General features: G+C 36.9%; 1 protein-coding gene across 1 annotated transcript in view; it reads right to left on the reverse strand.

Moving 5' to 3' along the window:
* Nucleotides 1-14,221, reverse strand: part of CNTNAP2 (contactin associated protein 2) — a 1,981,926-nt gene extending 1,967,705 nt beyond the window's left edge. Inside the window, exon 1 of the mRNA XM_025433996.3 lies at nucleotides 14,077-14,221. Coding sequence (XP_025289781.1) covers nucleotides 14,077-14,173 — 97 coding nt within the window. The 5' untranslated portion in view covers nucleotides 14,174-14,221. The remainder of the gene's footprint in view (nucleotides 1-14,076) is intronic.
* Nucleotides 14,222-20,174: the final 5,953 nt, after the last annotated feature.

Below are 20,174 nucleotides of genomic sequence, written 5' to 3' on the forward strand. Positions count from 1 at the left end.
TAGCATTATATATACATTGTTACACATTAATAAAAAATTATAAGTTAATATAGATTATATATGAATTACTTCCATCAATTAAGTCTTTCTTAATGTATTTGACCTATATCATTAGCTCATTTTTTGACCATTTACATGTGTATTATGTGGAAATTAGATATCCTTGTCTTATTTTTGCTAATTGTTCCAAATGTAAGTCTTTACTTCCCAACTACATTATAAAATAAATGCCTGAGACATGAACAGATATTTCTCCAAAGAAGACATCCAGATGGCCAACAGACACATGAAAAGTGGCTCAACATCACTTATCGTCTGGGAAATGCAAATCAAAAGTACAAAGAGATACCACATCACACATGTCAGAATGGGTAAAATCAACAAAAGAAAAAACAACAAGATTTGGCGAGGATGTGGACAAAAAGAAACCCTCTTGCAGTTTTGGTGGAATGCGCACTGGTGCAGCCACTCTGGAGAACAGTATGGAGGTTTCACAAAAAGTTAAAATAGAACTATCCTATAATCCAATAATCACACTACTGGGTATTTATACAAAGAATATGAAATACTAATTTGAAAGGATATATGCACCCCTATGCTTAACTGCAGCATTATTTACAATAGTCAAATTAAGGAAGCAACCCAAGTATCCATCAATAGATGAATGGATAAAGAAGAAATGGTGTGTGTGTACACACACACAATGGAATATTACTCAACCATGAAAAAGAATGAAATCATGCCATTTGCAATAACATGGATGGAGCTACAGAGTATAATGCTAAGCAAAACAGGTCAGCCAGAGAAAGACAAATACCATATGATTTCACTCATATGGGGAATTTAAGAAGCAGAACAAATGAACAAAGGAATAAAAAGAGAGAGAGAGACAAATGAAGAAATAGACTTCCATCTATAGAGAATAAATTGATGGTTACGAGAGGGGAAGCGAGTGGGTGGAATGTGTAAAAAAAGGAGATAAGGATTAAGAATAAACTTATCATGATGAGCACTGAGTAATGTACAGAACTGTTGAATTGCTATATTGTACATATAAAACTAATATAACACTGCATGTTAATTGTACTGGAATAAAATGTTAAGCTTAAAAAAAAATAAATATCTGAGGCAATGGCAAACGATTTTGCAATACTTATTGATTCTAGTATTATATTCATAGATCTGTACAATAAATATCTAATGTATTAAAAAATGACCCCCAAATTAAATTAAATTAATTAACCAAAGTTAATCAACCATCATGTGCCAGCCATTGCACATTCTGTACTTAATCCTCATGGCAAGGCTTTCATACAGGTACTGTTATTTCACCATATTAAATATTATAATACTGGACTTAAAACTTTAGATAATTTGCCCAAGGTCACTGAGGAACAGAGCCAACAACCAAACCCAGTCTTTTTCACACAATCATCCACTCATAACCTTTATAAGATATTTGTCCAAGAGAATATGCAGTATCTTTTTAAAAAATCATTAATACTTTTATCAAATGAATGTCAACACATTTCAGCAGGTAATCAGTATAAAACTAATTTTCAGTAATGACTGTAGAACATTAGATGACAGTGGTCTTTATTCTAAGAGCTTCTAGGATGGGATGCTCAGTCGTAGCAAAGAACTACTTCACATATCTATGGAGATTGGCTTTCAAGATAAAGACATCCTGCCACAGATATTAAATAGACCTATACATAAAATACTCACACATAGTACTCTGATTTTTGTTTTTTATGAAGATTGAAGAACCAAATTTGCCATTTTAGGTCAAACCAAAATGGACTACAACTACTTTTAGTTCATATGATCAAAAACACCTACAAAGACACAAAACAGAGTGGAAACAAAATTTTCCAAAATCTTTTAAAGATATTTAAATAGCGACTTTTAGGAAAAATCTATTCCCACCCTACACCCAAATCAATGCTGTGCATCCTACATGTAGCAATTTAGATGCTTTTTATTCTAAGCAGTTGACTTGCTAGATAGTCAAGTTCATCCACAGAATGTAAGGTTTCCTCAATGTTTATTTTTTAACAAAACTGGTAAACCATGAATTATTCTATGTTTAAGCAAAATAAATACTTATTGTCTATATTTTCAACCAATAAAGATTTATTTTTTGTTTGCTGATAAACTATTAAGCAATGCCATTTACTCTTCCAAAACTTTCTTTTCACTGTTTAACAAAAGACTTATTCCAAAACCTTCTAATACCTCCTCATCAGAGTGAAGTCTAAACTAACCCAACGTCAGAATTGCATAGCTATCGTTTTCTGGTCAGAACATTCTTCCCTTCTCTTTTTTTTTTTTTTTTTGGATATCCCCTTCTTATCCTTTAAATTCCAGCTAAAATGTCATAATGGGAAGGACCTTAATCACTCGCTGATAAATTCACTTCTGGACCAACGGAGATGATTTATAATTTTAATTTAAATTTTAACATTCCTAATAAATAAAAGGGAGATTTGAAGTAACATACTAAGGTGAAATATTACAGTTAGAATAATTTTGAAATAAGAGTTAACAAACCCTGCTGAGGATCTGTGACTTACAGAAGCATATTATTAAATGGCATTTTTTTCCTACTAAATTTTTGAAAAATGAATATGTGGAAGTCTATAAGGGTACAATAAATAAAATAATGAGAAATCGTTTTAGCTCCAGGCCTAGGTCACTAATTTTTTTTTTCAAACATGCTGATCTTTAGCATACTTCTGAGAAGTCCATCTTTAGCAATTTCTTAAGCAACGGTTGTCACAACTGTTGACAACTCTAGGAAGCCAGAAACCTCTGTCACTTGATATGGTTTGTCTTTGGCACTGGTGCATTTGTCATTTGAAAGTTCAATATGTAGAAACAAACACAGTGTGAGATGCTCTAAATACTGTAATTATAGACATATAAATGAACAAACAACAGATCTGAAAGCCTTTTACAAAAAGCTCTGCTGGTGCCAATTTGATAAAAGAACAATGTCATTTCTATTTACAAGATTCTGAAATCTCCTTTTAAAAGAGAATATGTTACTATAATTTTACCACTTATAATTTAAAAATATTCAGGATCAACATATTTTTAATTCCAAAATTTATATTTTGGGTGGTTATATAATCTTTGTAAAACTAAAATGCTTCAGATCATTGTATGCAATAATTATATAACACGGAGCCATGTTTTCCACGATATGAAAACTAATCAAATTGCAGTAATAATTTCCTGATATATTTTGGGCAAAGAACAGATAATAAATAAGAATATGTTGTCTTTCACACTGAGCAAATAGGTGTAAACTACTCTTTAAATAACCTTAATAGCCCCATTCCTTTGAGTGATAGTCCTCTGATATACTTACTCATTTTTGATTTATACAGGCATGTCAGTTTTAAGGCAGTATTTTTATAATATGACAAATACTACTTACAAATTTTACGATATTATATTAAAATCCTATTACTGATTACAATGCTCTTAGCTATGAAAATACAACTAAGAAAATACATCCTTACTTTTCCCTACAACCTAGCTATATGCACAATTTTTATATACAGATCTTACAGAACTAACCCATTTCAATTCAATTGTATTTATTTAATGCTACTCATGTACAGTCTTTTCTCCTGATATATTAATCTTTGACATATTAATTACCCATCTATAAAAATAGTGACTAAATATTAAAATTATATTTAATCATACTATGATATCTGTCTTCAAATATTTTATGGTGGTAGAATATCAGGTAAATATTAGCTTTTATTACCTTAAAAGCCCAACTACAGCTAATGGCCAGAATTTACGAGGATGTACATTTGTGTCTGTAGAACTTGATAAAATAACTATATAAAAATGAAATCAGTGAGCTTTCAATTTTTTGAGCATCCTTATGCTTTGAGTTTTCTAGCAGAGTGGTACTTGACTAATTTTATGTAATAGGTTCAATGCAACTAGCACAGTGCCTGGTACAATGAAAGATGATTACTGAAGTTGAGTTTCTTTAATACAACCACATCTTTATCCTGTTAACCTAAATACAAAATGTAGGCTGTGACCATGTAAACTGTGGGCTAGGAGTAATTTCTGTTATCAATAGGAAGAGCTAAGGGGAGTCAATGTGAAGAATATAAAATTGGGAACAGCCTTCACAGGAATGGACGGCTTTGAAATGGCAAAGGATCTCATAGGCTGGGGTGGGGGGGAATATTTCAGAGTTGAGGCAGAACATGAACAAACTTTCCAAAAGTAGGGATGATGAGAGTTAAAGTATAAACAAAATTTAAGTGCCTATTTTTGTACTTACCAAAGGATATTTTTGTTATATTAAAAGTCAAAATGAAATTCACTGACATTCCATACCAACTTTGACAAAATCAACTAATATGCTAAGATTATTATACACTAAATATATGTAATTATCAACTTTCTCCACTACTACCTCTATCATTTACAAGATTTTTTGACATCTTAAGCACTCTATTTCAAGTACCTGTTAGGTACAATAATTATTTTGTTGGCATCTGTCTTTGATTTGCATGCAGATTACAGGTATTTCTTTGAAACAATGTGTTTTGAAAAGGGCAGTCAGGCTTGGCTTCTAAGGAGTCTGACCAATGATATGGCTTAAGTGAAGTACAGAAAATGCTACAAAATAGAGCCATGCAGGAAAAAGGTTGAAGAAATTATAGAGCTTTCATGGCACAATTTCATTATTTCCCTTGAAACAATTGATTAATATTCATGTATAAATGATGGTAAGTATCTGTGTTTTAACCTTTAAAAATAGATGTTTTGCCTTCCTTCCACTGGCAGTATCTCCGGATAATTTCTCACTCTATCATCAAATAATTGAAGATGACTTGCATTTATTTGTCATCATGCCTTGTCAGTCCAAATAGAAAAAAAGAAAACTTATTATTTTCCTATAGTTATGCCTTTGATGAGACCAAATCACCAAAGGGAGGTGATAGCATCAAGAGGCTCCAGAGTTCTGAGACTTGGACAATGAGTTTCCTCTAAATCAGCATAGCTAAAATAGGAAAAGTATTTCAGAAGGAGAGAATAGAAGTGAGGGCACACAAGAGAAACCTGATTGGAAACAGTACATTGTACAGGAGGAACTGCAAGGGGTTCAGTGTGGTGATGTCATGAGGTACACATGGCGAACCAGGGGAGATGACATCAAAGAGGCAAGAACCAGGAAAGCAGACTATTATGACAAGATGTATGTCATCGATGGTCAACTAGAGGAGAAGGATTGGAAGCAAGGAGGCATCCTGGGAGGTCACGAAACTTAATGTGTGGAGGAAACACTGAAAATCTTCACAAGAGCTGTGGTGATGAGAATGAGGGCAGGGAATAGACATAAGAAATAAGTAGTATAAATGACAAATATTTTTGAGACAAATATTTCCCCACTGTCATTAACGTCAAAGTTTTCCTCTCAGCAAGATTCTCAAGAAAAGCTTTATGGTTTAGACATTCTATGAAATTGATACTGAAAACAACAGTTATATAATACATAGGTATCATCATTAAAACTTAGTAATGGAAATAATATTGATTCTTTTGGATACAGATGGCAAAATTTCCTTAGAACCAGTTGAAAAAAGCTTTTATTCATATCTGATAAAGCATTTCAACAAATACTTTACATAGCTTTAAATAAATATTTTTACCATACAACTAATAATGTATGCAATCTGTACCCAAAAGACAAAATCACATTGTAATTTCACTTTATTATGAATATGGAGAACATAAATGACATTGTATGTATTATTAATGTTATTATCAGTGAAACATTACGATAACAGGTTTTTCCCACTATAACTCTACACAAGCAGTTAATTAACCTTAAAATGTTGCCTAGATGCAAGCTGAAACTCAATATGAGTCAGAGAACTGGAAGTCAATGGCATAGTATTTCTCGCTCAGCTTGCGGTGCCATGGTCAAGAGCACAGACTCAAGGGATAGATCATACCGGTGGCCTGGCAAGTTGCTTAACTTTTCTGTCTGTGCACTTTTCTTATTTGCCAATTGGAGCACCATTCTGAGGACTAAAAGAGTGAATGCATCTAAAGAGTAGTGCCTGACCTGAAGTCAACACTCAATATTGTTCATATCAATGGGCAAAATATTGTTAAAGTATAACAATGTCTATTGATGCCAGGAGTTCTAGAAAAGGATGCTCGTTCATCAGTGGTGAAAACACGAGTTATTGCAAATTTGTGGAGCCCAGTCAGGAAATGTTCATTAAAGAAAAGTTATATAAACCCTTTGATCCCAGTCTTTGACGTAGATCCCACACAAATGAACACATCAGTGTATAAATATCCGAATGAAGCTGTTTATTTTTGCATCCTTAATAGAAGTAATGTAAATACCCACGGCACATTGATATCTTTGACACAGTATTATGCTTGTCAAATGACATAATAAAACGGTTATTCTCGATCCCATACTCCAGACAGCCAAAAAACTTAATTCACAATACTAGCATCTTCTTTATTTTTATTATTTTTTTTAGCATCTGCTTTAAACTAGCCATGAGATACTTACATGCTTACATTAAGGTATCTAAATAAAATTTACATATACTACAGATACACATGAGGCATGATGAAATTTTTGGAAATCTTATCATTAAAAAGTTCTGCTATGAGGCAGGTATAACTTTGCATAAATATTCTTTTCATAGGAGAGCATTTAATATTAATCAAGTGATTTAACTGAAAAATGTGTTTTAGTATTAACAAAAGCTGAAAATTTCTGTTGATGGTATATATAACATGAGTACAAAATAACGTTTTATTTTATAGAGCAAATCTCATGAGATTATCCATAGTTGTATTGCAGAAAATATGATTTTATGGCCATATTCAGATTCACTGAGAAAAAAAATGCCATGATAGATTAACAACATTTGCCTTGATGGTGGCATCAGACTCATGCGTTGTTGTGCCTATGGGCACATTGAAAGAAAAATAAAAAAAAAGGGATCATATGTTCTTAGATTGGTTGACATTAAAATCATTAACCTAATAGCATATTCATTTAATCATCTGAGAAAAATTAATATTCACACATGATTTTGCAGACATACTAATTTTTGTTTGATCCAAAAATGTTTCATATATATGACATAAGTCCATAAATTTTAAGCTAAAATTAGCAATTAAGTAATTTAATGCAGAATAGGCCTTTGTTAATGTGTAATCAAAAATGTTAAAACAAATGATATTCTTAAAATATGCTTTTTGCCATGTGACATACTTAGGCTGAAATTTTTTCATGCAGTTCTTCTGTTCACATATTTTGCCCAATATCTGAAAAAATATATAAAATATATGAAGGTAAATATCTACTTGTAAAGTAGCTTACTAATTTGATTCTCATTAAGAGGTGGCTTCCTAGTAAAATGAGTTAACAAAGCAATGCAATTTAGTCAACATATGTTTTATGGTAGTTCAACATAACCATTTGAGTCCATACAATTTACCAGTAAAAACAAACACCCTCTATCTTAAGAGAATATTCTTAGAGGTAAATGTATTATTTCCTCTGGCAAATCATGGTATTTTACCACGGAATATACTGTTTTATTAATTCAGCATATATATATTATTTGAAAGAATATTATAGTTGAGTAGGTAAAAAGAAAAAATTGAGTGGTAACATCTTAATAGTAGTTAGAAAATCAGAAGTCAAAGCAGATTTTTTTCTTTTTACCTACTTTTTGCAACATGACATCTAATGCATAGAACTGAGCAATTCCTTGCTGAATTTAGTTAAACTCTATAGAACCTGATTCCAGTGTAGATGCCCCCCCACACAATACAGATTCCGGGGACCCAGTGTGTGAAAGTCATACCTCCACCACCGCTTCCTATAATACACGTTCCCAGGCTGCTTAAGACCACCATGCTAGTGCAAACTAAGGAGGGGGTGAATGTATTTGAAAAGGGAAGGAGAACCTTATGTGCGTTTGAGGGTAATTTTTCTTGGTAAAAGTATTCTCAGAAACTAGTTTTACCTCCTTCCTAAACGTGAAAACATTAAAGGATATATCAGCATGCATGTATATGAAGATATTTTAGACAAACTTAAATCATAAGTAAAAATGCAGAATATGGCCCTTAGGAGCTCTGCTGTACTCCTTCAGCACTTTTACTGTATACCAAAAATATGATATCTTCCGCAAGCAAACTCAGAGCCAATGAGTACATCTTTATTTCCAGATTTCCTACTATCATGGGAGGTTTTAAAATCTGGAGTGCTATAAAAAAATCAGTTACTTCAAGCTGTTATTGTGAATAGTCTACCCCCAAAATGAATAATGAATTAAATAAGAGTTTAACAGGCTTTTTATCAAAATTTACAGTTGAGGAAATTATCAGCTTCATTTGCAAAGTGCAAATGACTTTTTTTTTTTTAGAATAACTGACCCAAAATACCTAACTCTTTATAATTGTGCTGAAGGAACCTGGACATAAAGTAGCTACCAATTCAAGGAATGTCAATTCACCTGACACTTTAAATAGGTAAGATTTAGTTAAATATGTAGCCAGTAAAGTCTATAAACAAGATGCATTTAAAATGGCAATATTATTGAGCCATTGGTAAAGAAATGGTATTCCAAATATCTTTCTAAAATAAATATCATAAATAACAGAAATATGAATGAGTGAATGAACAAATAGGCAAGCTCTATGGGTCATGGTCAGAATAAATGCCACTGTCCAACTCAACATCAAAGGGGAAAATGAGTCTTATTTCATTGCTGGTTTTTAAAACATGCAAAAATATTCTCATGTTCATTTAGTTCATTACTAAATAAGCTTATTACTGACATCTTAATATCTTTGGGTTTGACAGGGTCCAATAAATAGCATTCTCTTATCTGCCTGAGTTCTAGGTTAGAATAGGAGTCACAGGGTGGAGAGCCAAGTATCACCCTTTACATAATAATTGCTGAATAGGGTTTAGCTGTGTGGCAACAATGGGATGCATTAACCTTAATTCTGAAATTAAACTTTCTAGCCATAGGAAGAACCAAAACACCCATATGGCTTTTCATTTATCAAACATTTTATTGCGGAGGCATAGCCTACTCTCCCATATCTTTCAGCTAGAATCTATACCTTCTGCAGGTAGCCTAGAAGGAAGAAGGAGGGGCTCAGCTATGCTAGGTCCTTAATCCAAAGTCTCCTGGCAGGTTAGTCCCTCTACTTCTTATATAGGAAGGAACGAGTGAACTGGAGAGACAGAGGCTAAGAATGTCACAAGTGAACTTTCCTCCACATAAAAGGAAAAATTAGCATGGAGAAAGAGGTAGCACCTCCACATCCCAACATCTTTAGTTGGTTAGAACTAAAACATCCAAGTTCTACAGATAACAGAACATGGGGAGATCCAATGTTTGAACTGATAATTTTGTTCGGATTCTCTTTTAAGTTTCGCATTTGAAATGTTCTCTTTATGAAGATCATTTCATCACTATTTGTACATATTAAGATGGCAAAAATAAACACATAATTTTAGTATGTGTGCTGCCGAAGCGAGCACAAATAAACACATAATTTCTTCCAATGGCCACATATTACATGATTATATAAATGTCTTATTTTTCTAATAGCTACTTATCCTAAGTATTTCTGTAGAAATACTGACAACATTCAATTTCAGATACTGTTATACATAGGACTATGGCATTCACTTTACTTCAATAACATTATAGTTTTGAGATTTAAATTACGTACTCTGTTCTTTAACTTTGCAAGTAGCAATAAATGACAAAAGAAAGCACTTCTCAAATCAATTAGATATAGGAAAATTTTGAAATTACATGTTTTATTTCTTCATCCCTTAACATCAATCACCATGCAAACACGCAGAAGTTTAATACTCCTAAGATAATCATCCACTAGATATGATGAGTTAAGAATTTCTGAGCCTAGAATCTCTCCTTATTCTATACGTTATTTTCAACAAATAAGATTTCTTTTAAGTCTTAAAAGAGTAGCAAGACAAAGGGATGTATATCAAATTCCTTTTATGTTTCAATGATAAAAAGGATACATCCGACAAGAAGACTTATTGGTTCACTTTTAAAGACTTAAGATTCTCTAGAAGAATTTATAATTAAGACAAGTGATTTAAAATCTTAAAAGAAGTTACAGAAGTTGAAACATCCTCCAAATCAGAATAAAAATAAAATTAGAAATGTGATTCTTAAAATATAATGCACATCAAACAACTTCAGTGTTACTTACCTCAAAACGATATGTGTTATGTTTATAACTATATAGAAGTTAATAAAAACCTACATTGAAATCGGGGATTCCTTTCTTTAGCCAATTTTACCATACATCAATGTTAATGGAGAAAATTAAGATTCCTGCCAAAGATTCCTGTTGCCTAAATATCAGTGTCTACAATAAAATCAGGATTATGCAGTTCTCTTCTATGAGTAAATAACACTTTCTTATTAACAGTTTAAATTAATAGTGTACTACCTCTTATCAGCCAATGATTTTTGCTGGCCTAAAGCATTTTTTAATTTAAATTCATTTTATTAAGACAAGCTCGTTATTATATTTAAGCTCAGTGTAGACTAATAGTATTTGCTTTCATATTCATTTATATATTTTACATTCACTTCAATTATTTCAAAGATGACGTTTTAGAGTGGTATATGAATTGGAAAAGAAAGTAGATCAATATACTGTTGTTTTGATATTGTTGCATTACTTACTTGAAATAATTGCCCGTGAAAAGATCTATCTATAAAATTTTAAGTGGGTTTAATCCCTTGAAAGATACATTAGAAGATATATAAATATATACATATATTACATACAATATATAATACACTATATTAATAATATATATCTATATATTATATAACATGTATTCAAAGGGTTTCACCAAATATATGTGTATATATTTATATGCATTTGTGTTTAACTATGCTTATATATGTAAAAACATATTTGTCAGAAAGTATTTGATCAGTTGAAAACACATTTCTCAAATGTGACAGTGAAATTATAGCTTAATGGATATACAAAATAATGTAAAGTGAAGTTTATCAGAAAGCACTAAGTCAAAATTTAGTATACTTTAAGATAAATTCATTAAACACTAGCTCAAACTCCTCATCATTTAGAACTGCCCTGTCAGCGTCTTTCCAGTATGTTCAAATAAGTGCAACTCCCTAAGAGAAAAATATACTCTTTACATATGCGTCCTGTATCTGCACATTTGCAAGAAGAGAGGTGGTATGATTCCATCAGCTCAGCAGCAGCTCATCTGCACTGTCAAGCAATTAGATTCTATTTCTCCTTAATCCTAGAAATGAGCTTTTTAAATTTATTTTAGTCCAGCTATAGAAAACATAGTATTAGCAGTAACACCATTTTTATATGTATTTCAATAATAGAGAAAAAGAAATAAGCCAGAAGCAAATATATATTTAAAATGGTACTGTTGCCAAATGAAAAATATTAACTGCATTTTCTAGAAACGTCCATCATGTTAAAAAGTTATCAAGGGACAGAAAGTTTTAGCACTGTCATATTTTTAAAAATGAGTAGCAAATAAAAACATTACTTTTGGATTTTCATGCTACTTTTTGTCTTGTGATGACCTCTCCTGGTTGAGTTGTTCATTATCTTAGATTCATGTAGTTACCAATTTTTTTCTCCTTTGAGCGTTTTCAGTATTAAGAATATAACTCTCCCTCTTTCTCAGAGTTGTATAAATATAAATACAAATTGTCATTAAGTGTCAAATTATAATTTAAAGTACTGAATTTGTGAAGCTCACTCTAGTCAACAAAGTCCACATCATTCTTATCATTTAATTGATTTCCAGGATGCGGGGCAACTTTGGGTTTTAGTCAGACAATTTAAATTCAAAGGAAACAAAAAGTCATCTCAATTAAGCCATTTTACATATTTAAACAATAAAGAATAAGAGCTAATAAATACATCTTAATCAGACATAAGTGTCAACTACCTTAAAAGTAATACTCTCTGCTCTTCCCCAACATCTAATTCTAACTAAGTTGTAAAAGCTAGGAATATATCTCGGCAACAACTTTTCTATTCTTAAAAAACATTAACCCCGTGGCTGCATGTGTGCCATTCATTCTTGATACATGGCAAATGTTTCAGAGGGATCCATCACATTAATGTATACATAAAGATGCAATATAAAACTCAGGAAAAATCCTGGATATGAGAGCCATTAATCAGTGAATATAATTAATTTATAATCGATTTAATTTCTGAAAAAAAGCGGCAGTTAGTTCTATATGACCAGATCTTGAAATGGAAATCGAAATTTCATCAGATTACTTTTCTCCGGATGTAGTCACATATTTACATAATATTAATACTGAGCACTGTCTTCAAAATTTGTTTAAATATATAAAACCGGAATACATATGTTAATAATGTATCACTTATTTGAGGTTCAGTCCGTTTGTGAAAAAGCTACAAAAATGTTTTTCAAGTCCATTACACACTGCCACTTAGTGACTTCCTATACTGCAAGAAAAGAGAAGCAAATACAATACTTGGGAAAACATGTCAAAACTGCAATAGCGGTTCATCACATGACATTATTGTGGGGTAGATTCTTTAGCACAACTTATCAAGTCCTTTTTCAACGGTCATTCTTATTAATATGTATACCCCGGAACAAGAACATTAATATTAATGTATAGATAAAGATGCATCAATGCATCCCAAGACCTCATCAGCGGAGATAGGACCACACATACAATGAATTCTGGAAAACACTAAACTTTTTTTTTTTCTAAATGGAAAACACTTCAAACTAAAATCTCCATCGTTATTCTTTTTTTTTTTTTTTTTTAGTTTCTTTTTTTTTTTTTTTTTTTTTTTTTCACTTTTATTTTTTATTTTTTTTTTTTTTATTTTTTTTATTGGTGTTCAATTTACTAACATACAGAATAACACCCAGTGCCCGTCACCCATTCACTCCCACCCCCCGCCCTCCTCCCCTTCTACCACCCCTAGTTCGTTATTCTTTAATAAGTAGCTCATTCTCACAGACCAGCACTATGTGCCTGAGATTCCCACGGGCAAGCTCTCTAGGGTTTAACTCTTTCTGAATCAAAGGAGCGATCATGCGTCTCCTCTCTAGATGCACAGGATGCACTTCTGAAGCAACTCAGAAGATGGGCTGGAATCTTCTATTCCTTTCTACTCTTGCTAACCGCATGAAAACATGAGCAACCTTTTCTTTAAAAAGAAAAGGGGGGGGGGGGAGCCTGCTGGAACACAAAGACTTGAATATATTGAACAGCATCCTTTCCCCGAGAACTCTTTAGGGATGCTTTCATGACTACATCCATTCCCCACGGCCTGTTTGCCCTGCCTGCCCCGAGTCCTAGGCTGTGTCACCCCCAAAGTGCCAAAAATCAAAGCAATTTCAGCCAGCACGCTGCATTCACTGTCTTCCCCTTCCAAGAAGCAAGTACTAAGTGGTCATTAACTTTTTGGGGGTGGGCGGGTAAGGGAAGTCCGCGGTGCCCCAACTGCTCCAAATGGGCTCCTCTTGCACCCCCACCCCCGCAACCCGTGCGTCTTGAAGTCAAAACCATATGCAAAAACAAGAAACTTTTTTTTTTTTTTTTTTGCCCCAGCCTTCACTTTCTTGCAGCGACCTACCCGAGCCCAAAGCCCCGAACTCCCTCCAACAACAAACACCCCGAAGTGGAGGAGTAACTCCTAAGAAGCTGTCGCCCGGCCTCGTCACTCCAACCAAGCAGTTGCCAACCCCCCCTTGCACGGCCGGGGACAACTTTCCAGAAGCATCAGCAGCCTCCAGAGCCCTCGCGCCACCGCCCCCCCCCCCCCCCATCCATCCATCCCCGCCCTGCAAGCCCCCCAGCGCCCCGGGGCGCCCCGGGCTTCGGAGCTCCCTGCGGCAGCGGCTGCGAGACGCCGGCGCACGCAGGTGGCGGGCCCGGGAGGACCCCGACGCGGCCCCGGGCGGGCTGGGCGCTCGCGGGGGCTACTTACGGGACGCGGCCGGGGCGGTCCAGGCTCTGCAGAGGATGCTGCCGACGATCCAGAGCGGCAGCGCCGCCCCGCAGCCGGCTCGCGGGCCCGCCGGCATCCTCGGCGGCCGGCGCGCGGCACTCGGGGAGCTCGCTGGGCTCGCTGCGGAGGCGCCGGCCGTGCCCCCGGGGGCTGCTCCGGGCGCTGCTCCGGGGCGGGGCGGGCGACGGCAGGGCCCCTCCCGCGGCGTCCTCTTCCCCCCGCGCCCCTGCAGGCTCCAGCTCGGCCCGGGCCGGGAGCCCGGGGAGGCGCAGGCTGCCTCTTGCCTCCGCGCGGCTGCTGCCTCTCGCTCCGGGAGCCAGTGAAATGCCAGGGGGAAGAAATTCAAACCGCGAAGGGAAGGGAGGGGGAGCGGAGGAGGGGACCTACCCCGCCCTCCCTCCCTCTCTCTCTTGCAGGAGAGAAAAAAATAAAAAATAAAAAATCAGCACAGGACGCGGAGGCAGAGCAGAGGAGCTGGGGATGATGCAGCGGCGCAGGGCGGGCGGGCGGGTCTGAGGGGCTTCCCGGCGCCCCGGGCTCGCACTCGGCACTCGGCGCTCGGGAGCCGGTGCGCGGGGGGCACGCAGCCCCGCGGGCGGGAGGGGGGAGGCGCAGGGAGGAGGGACGGAGGGCGCACGCTCGGCCTCAGCGCGGCGGCATCGCCCCGGCGCCCGGGCAGCGCAGCAGCGGCCGGAGACGGAGCTGCACACCGAGCTGCAGACGGAGCTGCAGACGGAGCTGGAGAGCGAGCTGCACACCGAGCTGCACACCGAGCTGCACACCGAATTGCACACCGAGCTGCAGACGGAGCTGGAGACCGAGCTGCACACCGAGCTGCACACCGAGCTGCAGACGGAGCTGCAGACCGAGCTGGAGACGCCGCCGCCAGCAGCGCCTGCACAGCCGGGCGGCGGGCGAGGCGGGGAAGCCCTCCCTCCTCGCCCCCTCCAAGTCCCCACCCCGGCTCCTCCTCCTCCTCCCCCCTCCTCCTCCTCCTCGCCGTACCCCTCCGGCTGTCACCACCCCTCTGCCCTGCGCTCGCGAGCGGGAGCCAGAAGGCACCCACGGGCCCGCGTCCGTGCGCCGGGGCAGGGGGGGGGGGCGCCGAGCCAGGGGGCGCGCGCCTCGCCCCGGGCGGGGGGCGGTGCTGAAGTTGGGAATTTGCGGGGTGATCTTGGAGCCCGGCTCCAACCCCGGCCGCCCTCTCCTCACCCCCACCCCCACCCAGCTGCGGGGAAACCGAACCCCTGGGCTCGGAGGCCTGCTCTTTCCCTCCTCCCCTCCCCTGCAGAGGGAGATGGTACAGGCTCCCGGAGCTCGGCCTGCCCCCCGGGAACCAGCACCGGGCGCCCGACAGCAGGTCTTCCGAGTGGTCCTAACACCAAGGGACCGAGCTGAGCATCCCGACCCGAGCGGCGGGGACTGCGGACGCCGCTAATGCAGATGTTTTCAATGTGCAATTAATTCACACTCATGCGTATATGCACACGCACACCAAACACACGCTGCCGCCAGCAAAACTACATCCAGGCAAACACGCTCATCCACACACACAAACACAAAACTGAAATACATAAGCAGGCGAACGGATAAGTACTTCAGGGTGGCTGATGCATTACAAGGACTAAGAATTGCGAATATCTAGAGAGACCCAGGTTTTCTTTTCACATTTACACAGTTTCGATAATAAATCTCCAGCTCTCCCTCCACACACGCACCCCCCCACCCCCTGCTCTCCAGCTCACACCTCTCCAAACAGGTTCCTTCCATCCAGGCTACATAAAGTACTTGGATCCTCATCTCTCTGCAGAACCAATCCTTTTACTGACTTTACAGACACAGTTAAGAATTATTGGTCATCTAACTATCTAACGATGTTTAGGGAGGGCAAAGTAGGAGTAACCGTGTCTTTCAATGTTGTGCAGTGAATAAGCATTTGCCTTTCAAGATAAATAAACATTTTTTTATGGAGATTTGCCTACTCCTGGAATAGAGTTTAATGTTACGGTTGGGTCGTGGAAAGGTCCACTGTAAACAGTACTGTGTGATGGCTGCATAAATTAGTATAGTGGGAAGGGGCCTGATTCAGCATTCTTTATTAGAGCTTTGTTTCTTATTGATTTAAAGGGGTGTTTTGTCCTAGTAAGAACTGCAGATTGGGTACAATCTGGAAAATGAAGAAGCACACAGATGACTAACGGCGGAAACACTGCATACTCATGCTATAAAATTCACCTCCTATAAAATGATACAGTAAATGCATTCTTATGGGTTATAAAACGCCCCCTCTCTGAATTCCCACAGACCGTCAAAAGTCAATGAACACTTGCAAAAACTCTGTGGTAGAGAACTGCCATCATCAATTCGTAAGCGTTTGAAGAAATCAGTCGCCAGGGGGGAAAAATATTGTGAGGTAACACAACTTTTCAGAAGTCAGTTTTTTTACTGTGTCTGTTTTAACCATTGCACTAAACTCCACTAAAGTGGTATTTAAAAGTTTTATTAAAAGAATAGAAGGAAAACAATTGAAAATGTTACCATTTCCATATCTCAATAGAGGCCTTTCAGAAGTATCTATCTCAAACAGATTGAACTGATTCCATTTCTTAGGGTACCAAACAGAAAGAGCCTGCACTAAGTGTCTATTTCATTGTTTCATAACAGAAAATAATATACCTGAGGGGTTTTTTTTCCTCCAAAAAAGCATCCTGACTAGTTTGTAATTATTCCTCTTAATGAATAAAAACAAGCAAAACATAACCTCATTTTAATGACACATTTATAACCGCCCTGCATCACCACTGTGATACAGTGTGAGCTAAGAACCTGCCTTCATCTGTTTTCAATGCACTTCTCCTCATCTGAAAGTAAATGATGTCACCTGCTTTGTAATACAACTACCTTTAAGTATATAATTTGATGCACACATTGGAATTCACGGTATACTTACAGAAATAGGACTTGGTACTTTCAGGATCAGACATTCCTTAGATTCTAATTCTAGATTTTTCCCTGTCCAATCCATCATTTTCATCATTACATGTTAAAATTAAACTTCCTTTTTACTTCAGTTATGACTATAATTATTCATTAGAAGGTAGGAACTAGTAAAGCCTGTTTGGCTTGGTCAACCTTCAAGTTCCCAGTAAACTGTGGTGCCAATCTATGGACTCAGTTCCATGAGCTGTCTATTAGCCATGGCAAACATGAACCATCTTGTTCTAAAGATCCGTTATCCATATGTGCATTACCTCCTATTGGCAAATACTGTAATTGAAGATAGGACATGACGATCTTATATATGCTTCTTTGGTTAGTTATAAGGTTAATCAAAGCTTGAGAATAGTAAAAGTCAATGGACCAAAAGCACACAAAGAATAAAACAGAAGCTTGTTGTGGAAAGAAAGGCAAGTTGCATTATTTTGGATGTGGAGTAATATAAATTAAGAAAGGTTAGGGGCACCTGGGTGGCTCAGTCGGTTAAGTGTCTGCCTTCAGCTCAGGTCATGATCCCAGGGTCCTGGGATCGAGTCCCACTACTATTGCTGGCATCCAGGGCTCCTCGGTCTGTGGGGAGCATGTGTCTCTCTCTCCCTCTGCCTGTCACTTCCCCTGCTTATGCTCTCTCTCTGTCAAATAAATAAATAAGATCTTAAAAAAAAGAGAAAGGTTAGACATTCCCTGTTTCCTACTGCTCACATCCTCTTCTTCAACAGCAATTATTGGCCTCTATTTTTTAAATGTTAAAATGACCCCATATTTGGGAACAAGTTATTGCTTCACTAGAAATATATCCATCATTCATTTATATCATAAATATTTGTTGCATATCTGCCTATTATTGAGCTGTACATTGTGCTAGATACTAGGATTTTACGTCTAAGCAGGAGAGACAACACTTTTGACCTCAGAGTTGGTGGCCAGTGGTTGAATAAAGAGATCAACATAAGTCTGCATCACTTTGATACTAACATCTATTCAAGTAAATGTTGACTAGGTAATTATTCTGCCATCTTCATATATTCTTCAGAAATTAATAAGATCAAAAATAGAAAATATCAGTGGCATCATTATCATTCCAAAGATCTGTAAATAATCTGTTGCATGGCAAATTATCTCAAAAGTCCTCCCCAAATTTTGGAACTAAAATGGCAAAAAGAGTCAAAATATTTTTGTTTTAATGACAGTTTGAAGTGACTAACTGTTGAATAAAGCACTGAGAAAATTCAGGACTTTTCAATAAGAAAAACATTGGTGCATCTCTAGGTGAGGTCCTTGGAGTGTAATTTCCTTCCGGAAAGCAAGCTGATCAACTGTGCCCAGAATTCAGTGAATTCCCACAGGGGGGAGAAGGTGTCTAGAATAGAAACACTTGCCAGTCTGATTGCACACTCCAGGAAGAATTTAGCACCTGTTTCTCTGGATGTATAGGATCTGTCTGGGACGCATCCTCTACTCAGAAAGAACAGAATGAGGTTTAGTCTAATGGGAAAGCTTCTGGTGTAGAGAAAAGCCACCTAGAGTCTGGGCTTTTGGCAAAGCTAATTGACCCTGGGCACAATGAGATACTTCACATCATACTCAAATGTTAATTGTATGAAAGCCTGATTGAGGAAGATGGCATGAGATAAATTTGACCTCCACAGCCCCAGTCTACTTGAAAGTTTTCAGGGAAATATATGGCAATTAGTGTTATTTGGACTAAACCCTCTGAAGACGTTTAGAAACAAGTCATGTTTATATCATTTAACATTAATGGAAATGGTATAGTTAGAAAGAGGTGTTCTTTAATGCATCTTTGAAATGAATAATCACATTGAGCAAACAAGAAGGAGGATAGCTAAACAAATTTGTAATATTCCGAACATGGAACCTGGCCTTCATCTTTATGACATTTTTCACTTTCTGGAAACCCAACTTTCCTTTAACTATACTCTTTCTTTTAGACTATAGTTAAATCGTATAACTCAGAATAAATGTTCTTCCAGAATTGCAGTTAAAAACTACCTTCCATTGTGACATTGCACAGCTTTGGCTCTGACAAATCTAACCTACAATTTATATAGTGATTATTTCCAAAAATATTCCATTATTTATCTCACAGATTAAGGAAAATACAATTTCAAATGAGTGTCTCCACAGGAAAAAAAAATGCCATAACTTCAAAAACATAAAATATACTATCTATCTTTTGGACAAGGAATTAATATAGTATTTGAATAAAATGCATATACTTTGAATATCAAAGTGTGTAGTAATTTCCTATTAATACTATGGGTTTAAAGGGGGAGGGAGAACACTCTTAGTTTTGATTTACATTTGTACTGGCTTATCATTTTTCCTTAAAGTGTTGCTATATTAAATCACAAATCTAAAAAAAAAATAAATAAATAAATAAATAAATAAATAAATAAATCACAAATCTAGAGAAGAAAGGGAACAATCAAGAAAAATAGTGAATAGGCCAAAAAAAAAAAAAAAAAAAAAAGGCCAGAAGAAAGGTTTAGTACATACCTATGAATTCCTAGTTGTAAACTCTTATGAAAATACTCAATTACATAAAAGGACAATAGCTAAAGTATAATCACTTAGCAGTTTGCATGCCTTTTAGGTTTTTGAAAATTCAAGTAACTTTTTAAGTAGGCTTAATGTTTGTAAAGTCTGTTTGATTTATAAAATAAAATTTTATTTACACAAGAGATTAAACTACTTAGAAATGGATTGCAAAAAAAGAATGTCAAGAAATAAGTTATACCCAAGGAATGAGAAAATTTCAAAAAAATCCACGATGATATTATGTGGATTGCTTTTGAGTGCTATAAGCGTATAGAATTTAGGAAAAATTAGATGAGCATACAGGAAACAGTTTAGAATGGATGTTGAGTCTGGTCTCTGGGATCTATGTATTGGATCTCTATAACCCCCTCTGTAATGCCTTAATTTCCTTATATATGAGATCAGAGTAATATTTATATCCACGCAATTAGATTATTTTGAGATTTAAAAATAATTTATACATCTGGTACATACAAGTGCTATTATTATTATTATTATTATTGATATAAATGAACATACCA

This window comes from Canis lupus, chromosome 16 (genome assembly GCF_003254725.2).
Source record: "Canis lupus dingo isolate Sandy chromosome 16, ASM325472v2, whole genome shotgun sequence".
In the NCBI taxonomy this organism is placed as follows: Eukaryota; Metazoa; Chordata; class Mammalia; order Carnivora; family Canidae; genus Canis; species Canis lupus.